The sequence below is a fragment of the Oncorhynchus masou genome, chromosome 20 (genome assembly GCF_036934945.1).
Source record: "Oncorhynchus masou masou isolate Uvic2021 chromosome 20, UVic_Omas_1.1, whole genome shotgun sequence".
NCBI classification, from domain to species: Eukaryota; Metazoa; Chordata; class Actinopteri; order Salmoniformes; family Salmonidae; genus Oncorhynchus; species Oncorhynchus masou.
The window spans coordinates 2,901,684-2,923,578 of record NC_088231.1 but is presented as its reverse complement, the minus strand read 5'-3'; the positions used below and the strand labels follow the sequence as shown (position 1 = coordinate 2,923,578).

The window sequence follows — 21,895 nt, the reverse complement described above, 5'->3', positions numbered from 1 at the left end:
GACTGAGAGAGACTGAGACTGAGAGAGACAGAGAGAGACTGAGAGAGAGAGAGAGAGAGAGACAGAGACTGGGAGAGAGACTGAGAGAGACTGAGAGAGAGAGACAGAGAGAGACTGAAGAGAGACTGAGAGAGACTGACTGAGACTGAGAGAGACTGAGACTGAGAGAGACAGAGAGAGAGAGAGACAGAGAGAGAGAGACAGAGAGAGACTGAGAGAGACTGAGAGAGAAACTGAGAGAGACAGAGAGAGAGAGAGACTGAGACTGAGACTGAGAGAGACTGAGACTGAGAGAGACAGAGAGAGACTGAGAGAGACTGAGACTCAGAGAGTGAGAGAGAGACTGAGAGAGACTGAGACTGAGAGACAGAGAGAGACTGAGAGACTGAGAGAGACTGAGAGAGACTGAGACTGAGACAGAGAGAGACTGAGAGAGACTGAGACTCAGAGAGACAGAGAGAGACTGAGAGAGACTGAGACTGAGAGAGAGACAGAGAGAGACAGAGAAAGAGAGAGACAGAGAGAGACAGGGAGAGAGACAGAGAGAGACAGAGAGTGAGACTGAGAGAGAGAGAGAGAGAGAGAGACAGAGACTGAGAGAGACTGAGAGACTGAGAGAGAGAGACTGAGAGAGAGAGACTGAGAGAGACTGAGACAGAGAGAGACTGAGACTGAGAGAGACTGAGAGAGACTGAGACTGAGAGAGACAGAGAGAGACTGAGAGAGAGAGAGAGAGACTCAGAGAGAGACTGAGAGAGACTGACTGAGAGACTGAGAGAGAGAGACTGGGAGAGACTGAGAGAGACTGAGAGAGACTGAGACTGAGAGAGACAGAGAGACTGAGAGAGACTGAGAGAGAGACTGAGAGAGAGACTGAGACTGAGAGACAGAGAGAGAGACTGAGAGAGACTGAGACTGAGAGAGACAGAGAGAGACTGAGAGAGACTGAGAGAGACTGAGACTGAGAGAGAGACAGAGACTGAGAGAGACTGAGAGACAGAGAGAGACATAGAGACTAAGAGACTGAGAGAGAGAGACTGAGAGAGACTGAGACTGAGAGAGACAGAGAGAGACTGAGAGAGACTGAGACTGAGAGAGACAGAGAGAGACTGAGAGACTGAGAGAGAGACTGAGACTGAGAGACTGAGACTGAGAGACTGAGACTGAGAGAGACTGAGACTGAGAGAGACTGAGAGAGACTGAGAGAGACTGAGACTCAGACTCAGAGAGAGAGAGAGACTGAGAGAGAGACTGAGAGAGACTGAGAGAGACTGAGAGAGACTGAGACTGAGAGAGACTGAGAGACTGAGAGACTGAGACTGGGAGACTGAGACTGAGACTGAGAGAGACAGAGAGAGACTGAGAGAGACTGAGACTGAGAGAGACAGAGAGAGACTGAGAGAGACTGAGACTGAGAGAGACAGAGAGAGACTGAGAGAGACTGAGACTGAGAGAGACTGAGAGACTGAGAGAGACTGAGAGAGACTGAGAGAGACTGAGAGAGACTGAGAGAGAGACAGAGAGACTGAGACAGAGAGACTGAGAGAGACTGAGACTGAGAGAGACAGAGAGAGACTGAGAGAGAGAGACTAGAGACTGAGACTGAGAGAGACAGAGAGAGAGACTGAGAGAGACAGAGACTGAGAGAGAGACAGAGAGAGACTGAGAGAGACTGAGACTGAGACTGAGGCTGAGAGAGACTGAGAGAGACTGAGAGAGACTGAGACTGAGAGAGACTGAGAGAGACTGAGAGAGACTGAGAGAGAGACTGAGAGAGACTGAGAGAGAGACAGAGAGAGACTGAGAGAGACTGAGAGAGAGAGAGAGAGACTAGAGAGAGAGACTGAGAGAGACTGACTGAGACTGAGAGAGACTGAGAGAGACTGAGAGAGACTGAGACTGAGAGAGACTGAGACTGAGAGAGACTGAGACTGAGAGAGACTAGAGAGAGAGACTGAGAGAGACAGAGACACTGAGAGAGACTGAGAGAGACTGAGAGAGAGACTGAGAGTGAGAGAGAGACTGAGACTGAGAGAGAGACTGAGACTGAGAGAGACAGAGAGAGACTGAGAGAGACAGAGACTGAGAGAGAGAGAGAGAGACAGAGAGAGAGACTGAGAGAGACTGAGAGAGAGAGAGACTGAGACTGAGAGAGACTGACTGAGAGGGAGAGAGACAGAGAGACTGAGAGAGACTGAGAGAGACAGAGAGAGAGAGAGAGACAGACTGAGAGAGACTGAGAGAGAGAGAGACATAGAGACTGAGAGAGTGAGAGATACAGAGACAGAGAGACTGAGAGAGACCGAGACAGAGAGAGAGAGACAGAGAGACAGAGAGAGAGACTGAGACTGAGACTGAGACTGAGACTGAGAGAGAGACTGAGAGAGACTGAGAGAGAGACAGAGAGAGAGACTGAGAGAGAGACATAGAGAGACTAAGAGAGACTGAGCGAGAGACATAGAAAGACCGAGAGAGACAGAGAGAGAGAGAGAGACTGAGACTGAGAGAGACTGAGACTGAGACTGAGGCTGAGAGAGACTGAGACTGAGAGAGACTGAGACTGAGAGAGAGACTGAGAGAGAGAGAGAGACTGAGAGAGAGACTGAGACTGAGAGAGAGACATAGAGAGACTGAGAGAGACTGAGAGAGACATAGAGACTGAGAGAGACAGAGAGAGAGAGACTGAGACTGAGACTGAGAGAGACTGAGACTGAGAGAGAGAGACTGAGAGAGAGAGAGAGAGACAGAGAGACTGAGAGAGAGACATAGAGAGAGACTGAGAGAGAGACATAGAAAGACTAAGAGAGACTGAGAGAGAGACATAGAGAGACCGAGAGAGACAGAGAGAGAGAGAGAGAGAGAGACTGAGACTGAGAGAGACTGAGACTGAGAGAGACTGAGACTGAGACTGAGAGAGACTGAGAGAGACAGACTGAGACTGAGAGAGACAGAGAGACTGAGAGAGACTGAGAGACTGAGAGAGAGACATGAGAGAGAGAGAGAGAGAGAGAGAGACAGAGAGAGACTGAGACTGAGAGAGAGACTGAGAGAGACTGAGAGAGACTGAGAGAGAGACAGAGACTGAGAGAGAGACTGAGAGAGACTGAGACTGAGAGAGACTGAAGAGAGACTGAGAGAGACAGACTGAGAGAGAGAGACTGAGAGACTGAGAGAGACTGAGAGAGAGAGAGAGAGAGAGACTGAGAGAGACTGAGAGAGAGAGAGAGAGACTGAGAGTGAGAGATACAGAGAGACTGAGAGAGAGACAGAGAGTGAGAGAGAGAGACTGAGAGAGACTGAGAGACTGAGAGAGACATGAGAGAGACTGAGAGAGACTGAGAGAGACTGAGACTGAGAGAGACTGAGAGACTGAGAGAGAGAGACAGAGAGAGACTGAGAGAGACTGAGACTGAGACTGAGGCTGAGAGAGACTGAGACTGAGAGAGACTGAGACTGAGAGAGAGACTGAGAGAGACTGAGAGAGAGACATAGAGAGAGACTGAGAGAGAGACATAGAGAGACTAAGAGAGACTGAGAGAGAGACAGAGTGAGAGAGAGACTGAGACTGAGAGACTGAGACTGAGAGAGACAGAGACAGAGAGAGACTGAGAGAGACTGAGACAGAGACAGAGAGTGAGACAGAGAGAGAGAGAGAGAGAGACTGATAGAGAGAGACAGAGAGAGACAGAGAGAGAGAGTGAGAGAGACAGAGAGAGACAGAGAGAGAGACAGAGAGAGACAGAGACTGAGACTGAGAGAGACAGAGACAGAGACTGAGAGACAGAGACTGAGACTGAGAGACTGAGAGAGACATAGAGAGACTGAGAGAGACTGAGAGAGAGACATAGAGAGACAGAGAGAGACTGAGAGAGAGAGAGAGACTGAGAGAGAGACATAGAGAGAGAGAGAGAGAGAGAGAGAGAGAGAGAGAGAGAGAGAGAGAGAGAGAGACTGAGACTGAGAGAGACTGAGAGAGGGACAGACTGAGAGAGACAGAGACTGAGAGAGAGAGAGACTGAGAGAGAGAGAGAGAGAGACTGAGAGAGACTGAGAGAGACAGAGACAGAGAGTGAGAGAGACTGAGAAAGAGAGAGACTGGGAGAGAGGGAGACAGAGACTGGGAGAGACTGAGAGAGACTGTGAGAGACTAGAGTGAGACTGAGAGAGAGAGAGATTGGGAGAGAGATAGACTGAGACTGAGAGAGAGAGAGACAGAGACTGAGAGAGACTGAGAGAGAGAGAGACAGAGAGTGAGAGAGACTGAGAGACTGAGAGAGAGAGGCTGAGAGAGAGACAGAGACTGAGAGAGACTGAGAGACAGAGACTGAGAGAGAGAGACAGAGACAGAGACTGAGAGAGACTGAGAGACAGAGACTGAGAGACAGAGACTGAGAGAGACTGTGAGAGAGAGAGACAAGAGACTGGGAGAGAGAGAGACAGAGACTGAGAGAGACTGAGAGAGATAGACTGAGAGACAGAGACTGAGAGAGACTGTGAGAGAGAGAGACAATAGACTGGGAGAGGCTGAGAGAGACAGAGAGACAGAGAGTGAGAGACTGAGAGAGAGAGACTGAGACTGAGAGAGATTGGGAGAGAGAGACAGATACTGAGAGAGACTGAGAGAGAGAGAGAGAGAGAGAGAGAGAGAGAGAGAGAGAGAGGGGGTGACAGAGAGAGAGAGACAGAGAGTGAGAGTGAGCGATACTGAGAGACTGAGAGAGACTGAGAGAGACAGAGAGTGAGAGTGAGAGATACTGAGAGACTGAGAGAGACTGAGAGAGACAGAGACTGAGAGAGAGAGACTGAGACTGAGACTGAGATAGACTGAGAGACAGAGACTGAGAGAGACATAGACAGAGAGTGAGAGAGACTGAGACTGAGAGAGACTGAGAGAGACAGAGAGTAAGAGAGATATAGAGTGAGAGAGACAGAGAGTGAGAGAGACTGAGAGCGAGAGAGACAGAGACAGAAAGTGTGAGAGACAGAGACAGAGAGTGACAGAGACAGAGAGTGACAGAGAGTGTGAGAGTGACAGAGACAGAGAGTGAGAGAGACAGATAGTGAGAGAGACAGAGCGTGAGAGAGACAGAGAGTGAGAGAGAGACAGAGAGTGAGAGAGACAGAGAGAGACAGAGAGTGACAGAGAGAGACATAGACAGAGAGTAAGAGAAACAGAGGGTGAGAGAGACAGAGACTGAGAGAGACATAGTCTGGGAGAGACTGAGAGAGACTGTGAGAGACAGAGAGACTGTGAGACACTGAGAGAGACAGAGAGAGACAGAGACTGAGAGAGACAGAGGCGGAGAGAGACAAAGACTGAGAGAGACAGAGACTGACAGAGACAGAGAGAGAGAGAGAGAGAGAGAGAGAGAGAGAGAGAGAGAGAGAGAGAGAGAGAGAGAGAGAGGTAAAGCCCTTGAATTGAATTGAATTGAATTGAGAGGCCGGTGGGTGCATCCTTGAGTCTTAAGAACTACCTCCTGTCCCCCCCTATCTCCTGTCCTCCCCTACATCCCGTCCCTCCCTACCTCCCGTCCCTCCCTACCTCCCGTCCCTCTCTACCTCCTGTCCCCCCCTACCTCCTGTCCCTCCCTACCTCCTGTCCCTCCCTACCTCCTGTCCCTCCCTACCTCCTGTCCCCCCTTACCTCCTGTCCCTCTCTGTCCTCCTGTTCCCCCTACCTCCTGTTCCCCCTACCTCCTGTCCCCCCTACCTCCTGTCCCTCCCTACCTCCTGTCCCTCCCTACCTCCTGTCCCTCCCTACCTCCTGTCCCCCCTTACCTCCTGTCCCTCTCTACCTCCTGTTCCCCCTCCCTACCTCCTGTTCCCCCCTACCTCCTGTCCCTCCCTACCTCCTGTCCCCCCTTACCTCCTGTCCCTCTCTTCCTCCTGTTCCCCCCTACCTCCTGTTCCCCCCTACCTCCTGTCCCTCCCTACCTCCTGTCCCTCCCTACGTCCTGTCCCTCCCTACCTCCTGTCCCTCCCTACCTCCTGTCCCTCCCTACCTCCTGTCCCCCCCTACCTCCTGTCCCTCTCTACCTCCTGTCCCCCCTACCTCCTGTCCCCCCTATCTCCTGTCCTCCCCTACATCCTGTCCCTCCCTACCTCCTGTCCCTCCCTACCTCCTGTCCCCCCTACCTCCTGTCCCTCCCTACCTCCTGTCCCTCCATTGTGTGTTAGAAAGACTGACTCAAAATGGAGGTGCCAACAGTAGCCTGTGCGTCAAGGCATCATCGAATATTTATACAAATAAATCAGGACAACGCAGCCTAAATATAGGCCCAGCAGTTTGCATGATTTGAGGGGCTATCAGGCAAGAAAATGAATCAGACAGAATATAAGAGAATAAGATGATAAGCAAATGACTGTCGGTATATTGCACATCTCACATCTCACTATGCTGTGTCTCTTTGCCCTGCTCTGCTCGGCTGTATCGGTCGGTGGCTAGCCTACTTAGCATACAGATGTCATGCCTAGTTATGATTCACGGCCATTTTGGATTTCAAAGTGGGCTGCCCGGTCGGGAGATATCATGAATACGAAGTAGATCATGAATCTGAAATGGCAAATTCCGCTGCTGTTGTCGCCGGTTGTTGTTGTTTTTCTCTTGAGCGGCTCCACACACACACAAAATAGACTGCACATTTTAGTTGAGTTATTGCTCCCGTCTTGTTGCTTTTTTGGTTTTTCTCCTGGCCTCGTGTTCCAGTCTGTGAAACTCCTCGTATTTTAGATATCAGAATAGATGTAGGATGGTATAGTACAGTTTACGCTTGGCACTGTTTACACAAGAGTTTAGTGTACATGATATTGTTTAACGGCAACCATTCACCTATGGGGCCTACAGATGTAGTATCTTAATTTGATCACCTCGTTGCAGGAGAACTTTCCTGCAATGCAGGAAATGCAAAAACCTGTAGTGGATTTGAGGTTTAAAAAAATGTCATTAAATGTAATAATTCACATTTCCTGTTGCTGCAGGATTGTTTTCTTGCTGTAGCAAACTGGCTCAAATGAAGATACTGCATCTGTAGACAGGCTACAGTTCAGGCTTTAGGCTTTAGTACAATATAGTAGAGGCTTGTACAGCCTGTAGAAAAGGCTGAGTGGGAAAAAAAAGAACCTTTCTAGTTAGCGTTTGAGAATATCCCAGCTCTGCACCCCTCATAAGGCACAAGCAACTATACATTTATATTGAAGTGAAGGTGTCACAATATACATAAGGAACATCGACAGCGTTACATATGCTGTATTTCGTTGGTTAGTTTGAATGCATCTGTCTGTTTGCTTCAAGGCAGGTGGTTGGAATGCAGTGATTATTTGATTTCATGTCAGAGACATCATCATTTGTCCTCCCGGTAGATACAGCATGTTATTACGTTTTTGTGTCAACGCTACTCTAACTCTGCAACATCACTTCAACAACACACACACACACGCACGCACGCACACATACACACACACACACACACACACACACACACACACACACACACACACACACACACATACACACACACACACTAACAAATATATAGATCTGCCTATTTTTGCCACTGTACAAATGTATGTTAAGTAGGACATACACTCACTCAGTCTTGCATAGCTAACATTGTCGGGACACACACTTCAGTCCCATTCAAAATCCCATTTTCCCTAACCCGAAATCTAACCCTAAACTTAACCCCAAAACCTAATGTTAACCCTAAAACCTAACACTAACCCTAATACTAGCCCCTAACCCTAATTCTAATCCTAACACTAACCTGAACCTTAATCCTAAAAGCCAACATTAACCGTAACCCTAACCCTAGCTCATAACCATAACCCTAACCTTAATCCTAAAAGCTAACATTAACCCCAACCCTAGATCCTAACCTTAATTATAACCTTAATCCTACACCCCCTAGATATAGCATGGTTAGTTTACTGTTCTTGTGGGAACTTCACGTCCACACACACACACACACACACACACACACACACACACACACACACACACACACACACACACACACACACACACACACACACACACACACACACACACACACACACACACACACTATGGCTGAACAACTCCATGATGATAACATCCTATTTGTCCCGATGCTGAGTGATTGCGGTGGTGGAATGATGGGGACGTGATGTTGCTGCTGCAGCTGCATTCTGCCTAGGAACACAGTGTGCTACTTCTACACACACACACACTCTCACCCGAATTGTAACCTTAAACCTGGCCTCGCCTTTCACTTTAAGAGATAATTGTCTTTGTTTTACTGTCCTAGTGGGGACTTTAGAATAACCCCCCGCCACCCACCCACCCACTCACACACACACACACACACACACACACACACACACACACACACACACACACACACACACACACACACGCACACGCGCACACACGCACACACGTACACACGCACACACACACACACACACACGCACACACACACACAGGCTTACACCTCAGACACTACTCTCGCTTTTTCTGTCCCTTTCGTGACAACAACAGCATGTGCACAGCGCCGTCATATCAATATAGAAACACACACTGACACAGTCGGCTGTATATACTGGTTGCAGTCACACACACAGCATTATTCCATTCCAACTCATACAATCACACACACTTGAATATACACACACCGCACGTACGCATGCAATCATAACGTGACACTGTGCAGAAGCTCTGAGTCGAGTGTATTTTCTCCCTCCCTCCCTCTTTCCTTCCTTCCCTCTCTCCCTCCTTCCTTCCTTTCCTGGTGATGTTAGGACACTAGAGAGCAGCCTTCACCTTCTTTCTTGCCGCCTCCGCAGTCTCTCCTTTCCTCAGCTGTCACTCATTTCATTTCCCCCCCCCCCATAGCAGCACCTACATGTCGATTGTCGACTGGTGCAAGAGACCCAACCCCTCTGTCGACGCATCTCTCACGCACACAAATGAGGAACAAACGGAGCGAAAAATACCCCCAGAATAGCCTTGTATTGAAAGAACAAATGTTTCAACATTACACGCAGAACACAGTCAGGAAATCCACCTGCTCCGATGTGTGTTACTGGTGTCCCTTTAAGACAGATATTTCAGAATATCTGTTCTGCATTTTTGAACTTTTTTTCTCTCTCTATTTTAGAATGAGTTTTGATTTGAACAGTGTCGGTGCTAGAGTCGTTTTCTTCCTCCTTTTGATGTGTCCCACGCGGGTGAAAGGATTGCATCGCTCTAGCAATGACAGCCAGGCAGCAGTCAAGGAGGAGAGGCAGAGCTTTTAAGACCTCTCAGACCATGATGATGATCTCGCTCTGCTTCTGCCTGTGTCGACTGTGTGGATGTTTTGGACAACACACACATTTGATCACGTGAAAATATGCCACCTGATTTAGTGTCAGATCAATTTTAATCTGGAGAGGATAGAGGAGAGGGAGGGGAAGTGGGAAGGCGGGGGGGGTGATTCGGTGGGAAGCAACCACAACATCTATAGCGAGCCAGCACATTGAATGCCCCCCTCACTCACAAATAGGGAATGAGGGATCAAGAAAAGATCTGATATTCCTATTGGAGAGGATTTAACATTTGAGATGAAGTGCGGGTAGGTTGCCCCTCTGGCCCTTTGTCTTTTGGCCCAACTAGACATACTGCAGTAGGCACGCCAGACAAATGCTCTCTCTCTTCCTACCGCCAGCGCGAGCACTGCATCTCTTTTCATAACCCACCCCTCTCCCCAACGGTTCCTTACAACACAAGGGCTTTACTGTGAATAGCAATTCATTTATTTAAACATGGTATTTTTGTTGTTGTAGTTTACAAAAGAAATAGGATAGCATCTAGCATCTTTTTTTCCCACTCTTGCTTTTTTAACATATTTTACACAGAATTGATCATCTTTATTTATTTTTTTTAATAATCCAACTTTGCATTATTGTTGTATTTTTTTGTTGTTGTTGTATTACCACAATAAAAATGGTGTGTTTATGGCTGGCCAGTATGTCCCCAGTTGGTCTTTAGACAATAGCAGAATATCCTGAAGTAAGAAAGACTCATTTAAAGCTGAAATAATATCCACTCCTGGTGTAGAGAAGAAGAAGAAGAAGAAGAGGAAGAAGAAGATGAAACCATTGGTGCCTACAAACATAGTAATCCTCTCTGGAGTTTCTGTATAAAGTCAACATAATATTCCATCTCTGGTGATTCTGTGCGTCAAGTCAACAGGCACAATAGAGTCTGGTCTCCATACTGTCCATAGAGGCCCTTCAGATCCACAGCAATTAATCCACGGTCTCAGTCAGTCCTCCCCCTTTCTCCTCCACAGTAGGGGGGCGAGCAGCACAGTGTGACACAGTGTAAATAGTGTCCATAGCAGGTTCCCTGGTTCAAACCTCACTTATACAACCCCAACCCACCCAATATATCCCATATATCCAAAAAGGGTCTCCGTGGTTGTCCATATTATCCACACAAACACACGTAAACACACACATATCCACACACACACACACACACACACACACACACACACACACACACACACACACACACACACACACACACACACACAGGGTCGGATCAGACCTCACACTCCCGGGAGGGCTGCTGCTGGCAGGTGCAGGAGCCGTACTCGTTGATGATGACCAGGGCCCCCTCGATGTGGTTGGGCTTGTAGTCGACGTAGTACTCCGGCGTGGACATGGTGGCCATCTGCTGCATGCTCTGCTTCTGCTTCTGCTTGCGCCGGTGGCTGCTGAAGCACTGGCGCACCTGCCGCACGCCCGCCGGGAAACACTTCCAGGTCACGTAGAGCATCAGCACCACAATGAGGAAGGAGAAGATGAGCGCCATGGTGCCCGTCACCACCTTGTGGATCTGCATGGTGCTGTCTATGTCGTCGAGGTTAGCCACGGTCACGGTGAAGGAATTGGTGACCACTGCGCCGCCCTCGGCGGCTGGGGGATCGTAGGGGTTGGCCGTGGGGCCTCCCCGGGCCTGGTCCTTGGTGGTGTAGCCGGGGTACCATCCCATAGTTGTGGTGGCCTGGTCGATGCCGTCCTCGCACAGCTGGAAGGCGTATACGGCGTCCAGTACATCCTCGCCCTGTGCCACGTCCGGGCTGGAACACAGTAGCTGGCTGTCCCTCTGGCCCCGGAAGGCGCTCAGCCACTGGGCCAAGGCGCACACGTTGCGGCTGCATTCCCACTCATTGCCTGCCAAAGTGATGCTCCCCAGGGATGACCATGAATCCAGGATGCGCTGCTCCACGGCCGTCAGCCGGTTGGCGTCCAGCATGAGGGCCTTGAGGTTGGGCACGCTCTCGAAGACGTGTGGCTCGATGTATGCGATCTCATTGGCCGACAGGTCAATCTTCTCCAGGAAGGGCCAGGTCCAGTCCAGGGTGCTGACCACAATGGTAGCCCGGTTGTTGCGCATGTAGAGCGTGCGCAGCGAGATGAGGCGGGGGAAGTGGGCCAGGTTGACTTTGACAAGCTCGTTGTGCTCCAGGTGCAGCTCGGTGAGCTTGAAGAGCCCAGCGAAGGAGTTCCGCGCCAGGCTCTGAAGCTGGTTGTAGCCCAGGTCCAGGAACTGCATGCTCCGGCAGTCCTGGAAGATCCTCACTGGGACAAACTTGAGGGCGTTGTAGCGCAAATGCAAATTGGTTAGCTTTCTCAGGCCGTGGAACAGGTCAGGCTCCAGCGCCTGCAGCCTGTTGTACGATAGGTCCAGGATGCGCAGGTTGGGGAGGGGCCTGAAGGTGCCGTTGGGCAGGCTCTCAATATGGTTGGTGCTCAGGTCGAGCTCTTTGACCCGGCGCAGCCTGTCGAAGGTGCCCTCCTCCACCACGTCGATGTTGTTATGATCCAAGTAGAGCCAGGTGAGCTGCGACAGGCCAGCGAAGTGGCCCTCGCGCAGCTCCGTCAGGTTGTTCTCGCGCATGGACAGGCCCAGTGCGCTGCTCAGGTTGCGTGGAACGTCGGTGAGATTGAGCCCCTCGCAGTAGAGCAGCTTGCTGTCGCAGCGGCATAGACGGGGGCAGATGCCCTCCACCGATGGGACCATTTTGAGCATGATGCCCAGCGAGCACCACAGCAACAGTATCAACCCAGGGGGCTTCCTCAGGGGCCACTTTAGGTACAAGCCTATTAGAAGGAAATCCATCAGCCTGAAAATCCTCGGATAGATCCGCAGAGAAAATGTCCATTGGAATCGTTCCGGTATTATTCTGTCATGGTTCACATCGTAATTTGTAATCTCTCCCCGGCAGGAAACCAGCTCTTGTATTTTTTTTGTATTCCCTTTCTTGTAGTGAATTGTGTTGTGCGTGTGTGTGTTTTTCCCCCCAAGGTATTTACTTATAGAAAGGAAGAGGAATCCAGTGTGGTGGAAAAAAAGAAAAGGACAGGGGAGAGGGATAAAGGGCAAGTCACTTTGCTCATGTTAGATATCAGGGGGCAAGATGAGAGCCGAAGCGGGTAAAAAATGCTTTCTTCACCGAGCGATCACGTATGAAAGGAATCCTACTCACCCCTATCCAGAGACGGACATCCCCTATTCAGCGACTTCCTTTGTGCCCGCACTAATTATGTGTGAATCTAAAAAAGGACCCCAGTGTGGTACAAATTTGCCTCCCCCCCTCTCGTCCTTTTCAGCCAGAATACCAGATCCTGGCAGGCTTACAATGTCTTAGTTCTCCTCGTGTGAAAGAAGCCAGAAAAGACCCAAGGAATCCAAGTGGATGCTGGTTAGGAAGTGCAAGTTTCCTGCTCGGCTGCATGCATGAGTGCCGTGCCTCCTCGCTCTCTCTCTCTCTCGCTCGATCTCTCCCTCCTGCTCCTCTGCAGTCACTACTGCTGCGATGATCCGAAGAGGAGAACAGAGGAAAAACCAAGCCAACCAAGAAAGGAGAGGAAAAGACTAACTCAAAACTCTCTCTCGATAAAGACTGGGGGCAGATCTGTCAACACAAATTACCGTCTGTCACTTGAAGCGATCGCTGACCTGCACGGCTTAAATCCAGTCAACTCTGTCATTATTATTTTAGTGACCGACCGGTGCGCTTCAGAAAATATGTATTGGAAGGATAAGGATGGGTAATGCCAGGGTCTCTCTCATTCTCTTCTCTCTCTCTCTGTTTTCCCCTTAGTTTTTTTCTACTTTCTTTTTAGTATCCTTCTTTTAGATCCCCTCTCATCTCCTGTGAGAAGCCCCTTGACTCCTGTGTCCTCCTGTCTTTTGGGTTCTGTTCATATCCACTTGTGTTGTTAGTGGTGTTTTTCCCTGGTCGGCTGGAGGGAGTTTGCTGGTGGAGGCTGGAAGGCTGAGAGGCTGAGGAGGCTGCTAGTAGGGAGGCAGAGGCGGTGTGTGACAGGGATGGAGAGGAGAGGCAGAGCACTCTTCACTTCGATCCCTCGCTTGCAGCAGACTAGTGTACTGGCAGAGCATGCAGAGGCACCGTCTGTTCACTGAGTGTCGTAAGCCACTCACAATTCAGACTGGCCCCACTTTCTCTCTCTCTCTCTCTCTCTCTCTCTCTCTCTCTCTCTCTCTCTCTCTCCCTCTCTCTCTACCCTCCACCTTCTACTCTCTCTCGCTCTCGCTCAATTTCTCTCTCTCTCTCTCTCTCTTGCTCGATTTTTCTCAGTGTTTGAAACATTTCCATATTCAAAAGGGGCCGGGCTTAAAACCGGGGCTTTATTGAAGCTCAGAATCTCTCTCTCGCTCTCTCTCTCTCACCCTCCCAGTAATAAATTGAAACCATCTACAATATCTGCTTCTTCTCTTCTTGTAGAATTCAGTCTCCCTCATTATTGCTGATTAATATTCCACTAATGATTGAAAGGATGTTCTATATGCATTCTATCCCTCCAGCTGAGAAATGTGCCAAACTCCTGGCTGAACCAATGGGGCTGATGCTGCATAATTACATAACAATGCAGATGCCATAATAATAATGATAAGATGTATGATTTGTGATCGAACCAATGTTATTATATGCAGTGATTATACACACTTATTCACACATGTAATGGTAACTTATGCAGCTGTACATTTTATAGTGCCTCATTTGAATATGGTGTACAGTGCCTTAGGAAAGTATTCAGACCCATTATTTTCACGTTGTTATGTTACAGCCTTATTCTAAAACGGATTCAATTTCATCCTCAGCAATCTACACACAATACCCCATAATGACAAAGCGAAAACAGGTTTGTAGATGGTTTTGCAATTTATTAAATATAAAAACAGAAATACCTTATTTATATAAGTATTCAGACACTTGAGATTTGAAATTACGCTCAGTTGCATCCTGTTTCCATTGATCATATTTGAGATGTTTCTACAAATTGATTGGAGTCCACCTGTGGTAAATTCAATTGATTGGACATGATTTGGAAAGGCACATACTTGTCTATATAAGGTCCCACAGTTGACAGTGCATGTCAGAGCCACAACCAAGCCATGAGGTTGAAGGAATTATCCGTAGAGCTCCGAGACAGAATTGTGTTGAGGCACAGATCTGAGGAAGGGCACCGAAAAATATCTGCAGCTTTGAAGGACCCCAAGACCACAGTGGCCTCCATCATTCTTAAATGGAAGAAGTTTGGAACCAGCAAGACTCTTCCTAGAGCTGACCGCCCGGCCAAACTGAGCAATCGGGGGGGAAGGGCTTTAGTCAGGGACTCTACAAACACTGTGATTAAGCTCTTTGCATTGATATATCCTAGCTTTTATTTCCTTTTCCATTGAACTGAAAAGAGTCAAACCAAACTCAATCAAGCAGGGTAGCCTAGTGGTTAGAGCGTTGGACTAGTAACCGGAAGGTTGCAAGTTCAAACCCCCGAGCTGACAAGGTACAAATCTGTCGTTCTGCCCCTGAACAGACAGTTTACCCACTGTTCCTAGGCTGTCATTGAAAGTAAGAATTTGTTCTTAACTGACTTGCCTGGTTAAATAAAGGTAAAAAAAAAATTCTGCATTTGATAACACTGAATGCTGCCTGCCGTGTCTCTTTCATCACGGTTGTTTGAGGACTCGGCTGTCCAGTGTGAGTACAGATTGTATCTGTTGCCACTTAGAGACGGACAGCGTAACATAATATTTTCCTCTCAGGAGGTCCCCACGCTCCCAGCTCCTAGGGTTCCCTGGTTCATGGACCCCGTCCGTCTTTCCCAACCCTTGTCATCTCACTCCTGTTAAATTCCAAGGACAATGGGCTGTGACAAATCTGACAATTTGGTCCCTTACATGATGTAATCATGTCCTCCCTCCCTCCCTCCCTCCCTCCCTCCCTCCCCTCCCTCCCTCCCTCCCTCCCTCCCTCCCTCCCTCCCTCCCTCCCTCCCTCCCTCCCTCCCTCCCTCCTTTCTGACAGCAGACATAACTTTTACATCATGCCTCCTTGCTGGGCGTTCTGCTGTGAAATAAAGGATTTAATCAGGAAGTAAAAAGTGCTATGTCGGCCCTGACTCATCTGGTAATTGGCGTGTCGGTCTGTCTACACAGAAGACCAGGGAAACATTGTCAGCAGCTAGCGAGGGTTACTATACCAGGACTTGTATTCATAAAGTGTCTAATAAAGAATGGTGATCTAGGATCAGTTTTGCCTTTTTTTATCATAATGAAGATGATTATATGGACAGGGGGGACCTGATCCTAGATCTGCACTCCTACTCTGAAACTCTAAATGACTATTTGTCTAAGGAAAGCCATCAACAGTTCCTAGACCTGGGTTTACTAGCAGCAGTTATAGGAAAGTTAGACGGCGACAGAGAACCTACTCTCACCTTTGCTTTACCTCTGCTGTCACTCAATTCTCATTCATAATTAAGTAACCGATTTAACTGACATTCACGACTGACACATTCACACTGCAGCTATTCCAACAAAGATTAGCCAATTTGAAGGAGCAGCATCGTGCTGTTTGGAGCTCTGAATGCCAAAGACTTTTCTTGAGCACTCGTTAATGATGCTCCACCGAAACATGTTCCTTCGCCTTCTTATGGTTTTTTGTTGTTGTTGCTGTTTTCACGCCTTGAGAGTTGTGCCACTGCAAAGCTTTCACAGTAGGAAGTGGCATATAATGTGCCGGGGGGGGGGGGGAATAAAACTATGGGATGTGGACGACATCTCCCAGTCAGATATATCTCTCTCCTGCTCGTCTACCTCAGCCCATTTCTCTTCAGCCCCGTAATGGATGGATGGCTGCACCAGCTAATGAGTTGGTAGCACCGTAATGACTTAACACAGCAAACAGGAGATAGGAGTAACCGGGGCCATCCGTTTTAGAGTTTTTTAAGAGGTTGTGGATGTGGAGAGAGCAGACACGTGTGCAGGTGCGTGCGTGCATGGACATGCACACACAACCATGCACACACAACCATGCATGCACCTATACACAAGCACACACAATCCTATTAAAGATGGGCGATGGGGGCAGATAGGCATCTCGACTCATCTGAACGATAACCTTCATTTGTTCCTTCAAACCACGCCATTGATTCTTTTGGTGGGGTTGACTCGACTAGAGGGAGGATAGCAGCGTTTGGGGAAACTAGGGCGTTACCCTTCCCTCCCCTTCTATTTTGATTCATGAACATTCAAAGAAACCAAGATGATTTTCTGTGTAATTTAGGAAAAGGGGGACATTCGACTGGAGACATTTGGGTGGAGAACATGGCTTCTTTCGCTGTGGGGACCACCGCATCCCCGGAAATGAGACCGAAATGACAGAACGCCGTCTGTGAGCCCAGAGATGAAAATGCAGAACAAATTAAAACATCTCGAGTGAAATCGCCATCTCTGTGGAACTAATGTGTGGGCCAGTCAACTTTAGGGAGCGGGAGAGATAGAGAGAGAGAGAGAGAGAGAGAGAGAGAGAGAGAGAGAGAGAGAGAGAGAGAGAGAGAGACTTTGTGTGCCGTGATTCATTCCTCTCTTCTTCCTTTTCTTCCATTCTGAAAACTGCTGTCACGCTATCCGTGTAGCCCAGAGCAGCTCAGAGCGGCTCATCAGGGTGCAGAGAGGCCTACTCATCCCCATGTGAATGCCTACCCATGGGCGGCCAGGGAAGGTCAACATTGGCCCTCTGTGGGACGTAGACAGACGTTCGTGACGAGAGCCCCCACAACAACAACAAAAAAAGTCCCCTTTCGCTCCATTTAAAGGTACTGTCTTTCGAAGGCATGTGAATATGTGAGCACAAGCACAAAGTGTCCTCCAGCAAATGCTTTTATTACAAGCTAATTGCGGAACTGTCAACATTGACAGACATATTCAGTTTATGTTGCCTCACGCTGGAATCCAACCCCTTCACCCTGATGTTTCCTGTGCTCTGACACTCTGAAACACTGGTACCATGTCAGATGTGTTGCACTGTTGCGATCAACTACAGTAGCTTTGCATTCTGAAAGAGACTCTCTTCTCCACACGTGAAATCCATCTTTGTTTGCCTTTCTTTTTGTGTTAATATGTGTGGCGTGTCCTTCGCTAGGCTAAGGCTAGGTTAATCAATGCTAACCACTCTAGGCAGTTACTGAGGACGTGGAATTAACGAAATAATAAGTTTGTGCTTACTATTAATAAAACATAGATTGTGTTTGTGTTGTTTACATTGGTTAAGCGTAATCAACATACTATTATATTCCCTTCATTTTTTCTGCTCTTTTAGCGATTTTAACTACGGTATGCTAACACAATGGATTTACTAAGAACGCTGGCTGGTTAGCGAACATCTCACTTGCGTCATTTATTGTGCAAACACTGAGCTATGACGCTATTGCACTCACCAGCCTACCGACCATTAAACTTTGCAGCCTTAATGTTTAACTCTTGACACCTAGATAGATACATGGGAGTTCATTCCTTCACCAGAGTGTAGATGAGACTAAAAAAAAAATCCCAAATTGCCACCGCTGCCTGGCACTGTGGCGGATGGACATCGACAGACCCTCCGGGATTGAATGGACTAGACACCAGACTCTCACTGTAGAGAGTAGCCTGGTTCAACACACATCAATAACTCCAGACTAATGGCTATCGGCTTTAACCTCGTCCATTCTCATTAGCTGTCATACCTGGACATGGCTACGAGACATACTCGATTCCCATTGGGCAATATGTTGGCTACTCTTCTCACTGCACTACCACCAAGGCTTCGTCTCAAATGACACCCTACTATGGAATAGGTGGTCTGGTTAAAAGCAGTGGCCTATGTAGGGAATCGGGTGCTCAGGCCAAAAGTAGTGCACTATCTAGGAAGTAGGGTGGTATTTTAAAAACATGTTGCGTTTGGTAAGGCTGTTTTTGATAGTAGAAGTATGTTGGGAGTGTTGTTATCCATTTCCTGATTTACCCTTAGTCACCTTGGCTCTGCCGGGCTATAGAGATGCTGAATTGTAAGTACCCCTTGAAGAATTACAGCCGTTATGCAATGGTGGTGGTTTCGGCTTAATCATTCTCTCGCAAGTTAATTACACTTGAGCTAGAGGAGAGATCAGCATTTAAGCTTTGTTTACAGCTACGTCTGATTGCCTTTGTCCTTTGCCTTTCTTAGAGTCCCCCGACGAACATAGACATTTTTTGTTCTTCTTCCCCGCATCGTCTTTGTCTTTTTGTTTGTTTGTTGTGTATCTTGTTTAAAAAAGGATATTGGTTGGCTGTCTCAGATTTGTGTCTGCTGCTGCAAAAGCCTGTCGCAATGTTCCCGGCCAATGTCAGATTTCTAATAGTTCCAGAGCCACAAAAGCTCCCCCTCGCACCGATAGCTAGCTGCCCGTAGCTCGTTCCTCTTGGTTGATAGAACTGCTGATAGCCTCTTGACTGGGGTCTGAGTAGGGTCAACAAATAGCAGCATCGGATGCATCCCCTTCTTTTTGTTTTGCCTCTTTTTCCTCACTTTTCTATTACTTACCCAATGGGTAGAACTGTGGCTTCTTATTGATTCTTGCCCTTGGCAGTAAACCATTTCCAGTGAGTCATTTCTTTTTGGTGGGCCACAGCTGGCTCAGGCTGGCTCTCGAGTCCCACCGAGCCAAAAGGCTCTACGGCTAAGGCCGTATCTCGGTCCATGTGTAAAAGGGAGGTGCAATTTGGACACGGACACACACAGGTGCAGTGTGTGTGTGTGTGTGTGTGTGTGTGTGTGTGTGTGTGTGTGTGTGTGTGTGCGCGCTTATGTCTGATAGTACTCAGTACATTCGTACTCAACAAGGGATCACTTGAGTCCTCCTGTTCTTCTGTTAGTGTCGCTGTCTGAAGAGGTCTTCTATCAGTGGAGATCTATGAAACTCGACCCTATCCTCTCCACTTTTATTCCACTATGTGTAGCACCTTATAAAAGGAATAGGGTGTCATTTGAGACCTAGTGTCATCCCTTTTCTCTGAGAGGATTTATTCATGTCAGGGTTGTTGTGCGAGCCTCTAATTGTTCCGTTGAAATGTTGCCATTTTTTAGCGTAGAGCAGAGGTATAACTTTTTCAACTGGTGCCAGAAATTGCCAGGAATCCGGCCGACCCACCCCACCACGAGTCTAATGACAACCTTAAAATACACATCAACAAATAACCCTCAATTCATTACATGTTCATCTCTCTTATCAAAAGTAAGAGAACCAATACATTTATTGACCTTTTTTTCATTTTTTTTCTCCATTTTGTTTCTCAAAAATGTTTATATATTGTTCAAAATAGTTTGTACTCTTAATTTTTGGTTCCCAAATTTGCAATTCCCGACCCCGACTTTGAATACCACTGGCAGATAGGGATATACTGCCATTGGTGCCATCAGATCAGCTTGTTGGGACATTTCATTGGTGAAAACAGTATTGACAGTGAACTTGTCCTCGTGGCAGGAGCTCTTATATGGCAGTGGAAGAGTTTTGTCCTCGTTCAAATTAGCACAACGCTCTAGTCAACCGAGCAAAGCATGTCTATCGAGTACACGTCTCCCAATTATACTCTCCCAATTATGTTCTTTCCAGTGTGATGGAAAGTACACATTTTCAGTGAAACAATGTATTTGAGAATCAAAGAGAAAAGTTGCTTAATAGCAATTTGAAATCCATCATCTGGAACAGTGTGGACAAGACAAACTATCGAAGATGTTTTGTGCAGTAGAAGTTGTATATAGATGGGCTTCACACACATGGACACACACACACACGCACGCACACACTCACACACACACACACACACACACACACACACACACACACACACACACACACACACACACACACACACACACACACACACACACACAACATGACACATCATTAAAGCGACACCCAAACAGGCATGATTCCCATGCATACCCCACCCCCCCCCTTCCCCCTTCACTGAATTACTCCCTCACTGCTCACTGTCCTCCCTGTCTGTCTCTCACTCTGCCTCCGCCTCGTCAGCATCACATTGAGTTGTTAGAGTGGTCTGCCTCGGCCTGCCTCGTCATCAGATTAAGTTGACAGAGGGTTCGCCAGAGACTCATAATTAACAGCCTCCTGATTACAGATCCATTATTTAAATCCACTATTGGATCAGAGGGAGTTCGGCTTCCTGACGCGCCTCAACAAAGCAGGCCAGATGATGATGGCTAATTGGCCCTCTGCTGAGATAATGTGGACGGGCAGGAGAAGGACGGGTGGGGAAGGGGGTCAGTGCACAGAGCTACACAGAAAGGGGCTGCCGTATAACCTCCAGCAGATGGCAATTCCATTCACAACTCTCAGTTATAGGCTACAGTTGGCCATCTCTGGGCTGGATGGGTGGGGAGTTTTTTACTGCAGGATGTAGGCCCTGCTTTTGTTGGTTATTGTGAAATGTGAGGATTTATAAGATTTGAATAGCATTTTCTGATTGGGAGACTTCAATATCAGTACTCTCCAAGAAATGGTTGGCTGCCTACTGTATGTGACTAAAGTTCTCGTCATTGTAGCCGCTCATAACTGTATGTGGAGAGAAAAACCATCCTTCCGGCTAGTCAAAATGAAACGTTTGATTACTTGATCAAAAGTTGTTTGCCTACGTCGAAACGTCTGCCCATCTCCCTCACCCCTTACCCCCTCCAGAGACGCCCCGTTATCGACAGGGGGGGTGCAGTATACGAAACAAAGACACTGGGAACACCGGAAGCCTCAGAGGCAACCAGGGCATGTCACGACAGGAACAAGCCTGTCGCCCCGGGTAACACCTCCTCCGAGATGTGTTCCGGTGCTGATGCTTCGTGTGTACCGCATGGGAAATCGATTTATTCACTTTCTTCTTCGTCGTCACTGATTGGAGGCCAGGCGGTTTCGTGCCAACCATGCAGGTGACACGGTGGGGTGGTGATGCCCAAATGCTGGTCTTTAACCCATTCACTATCCATGATAATGATGACCAATTCAGTTTCCCCTCTGCGAATCAATACAGTTTATTCAATCCATGATGCGTTGATGCATTCATGGTGCAGGAAATGACTCAACGTTTTGTTTTGTCAGTAGCCCAATTAACAACAATTAAAAGGTCACGATTAAGTCATTATTGAGGGTAACTTGTGTTGAAAAAGCCCATGCGAGAGGGACATGCCATACCGCACACCCCCGCAGCCCCCGCAAGGTAGGGGGACCCACAAGCTCTGGGGGCCCATGCACCTGTCATCATGTGTATTGTTTTTAAACCTGTATATATCAATTTGACAGTAACCCTCCAAAAAGTCAGTCATAAACCCTTTTCATTTCCATATCTACTAGGAAGCTACGTGTTTGTTTTCTTGGGTTCAGGAATGCGACTGAAAAAGTGTCTCAGGCCTTTGTAACTGATTGAAAGTGAGGGGATATTGCGTAGTCAAGGCTACAACGGTGCCCGTGTGATGAGTGGAGCTTACTCAGGTGTTCTACAGCTCCTATCAGGCCGAGAGCCTAA

At 48.0% G+C, this 21,895-nt stretch overlaps 2 protein-coding genes across 4 annotated transcripts in view; one reads left to right on the top strand and one right to left on the bottom strand.

Annotated features, from left to right (window-relative positions):
* Window positions 1-21,895, top strand: part of LOC135506694 (catenin alpha-2) — a 760,099-nt gene that overhangs the window by 540,497 nt on the left and 197,707 nt on the right. The window lies entirely within an intron of this gene.
* Window positions 9,466-13,725, bottom strand: LOC135506693 (leucine-rich repeat transmembrane neuronal protein 1-like). Its single transcript, XM_064926015.1, has one exon. The coding sequence runs from the start codon at window positions 12,152-12,154 to the stop codon at window positions 10,571-10,573; it is 1,584 nt and encodes a 527-aa protein (XP_064782087.1). The 5' UTR covers window positions 12,155-13,725; the 3' UTR covers window positions 9,466-10,570.

Excerpts from the sequence above, each read along its gene's own strand:
- LOC135506693 (XM_064926015.1), bottom strand. The coding sequence starts at position 12,154 with ATGGATTTCCTTCTAATAGGCTTGTACCTAAAGTGGCCCCTGAGGAAG.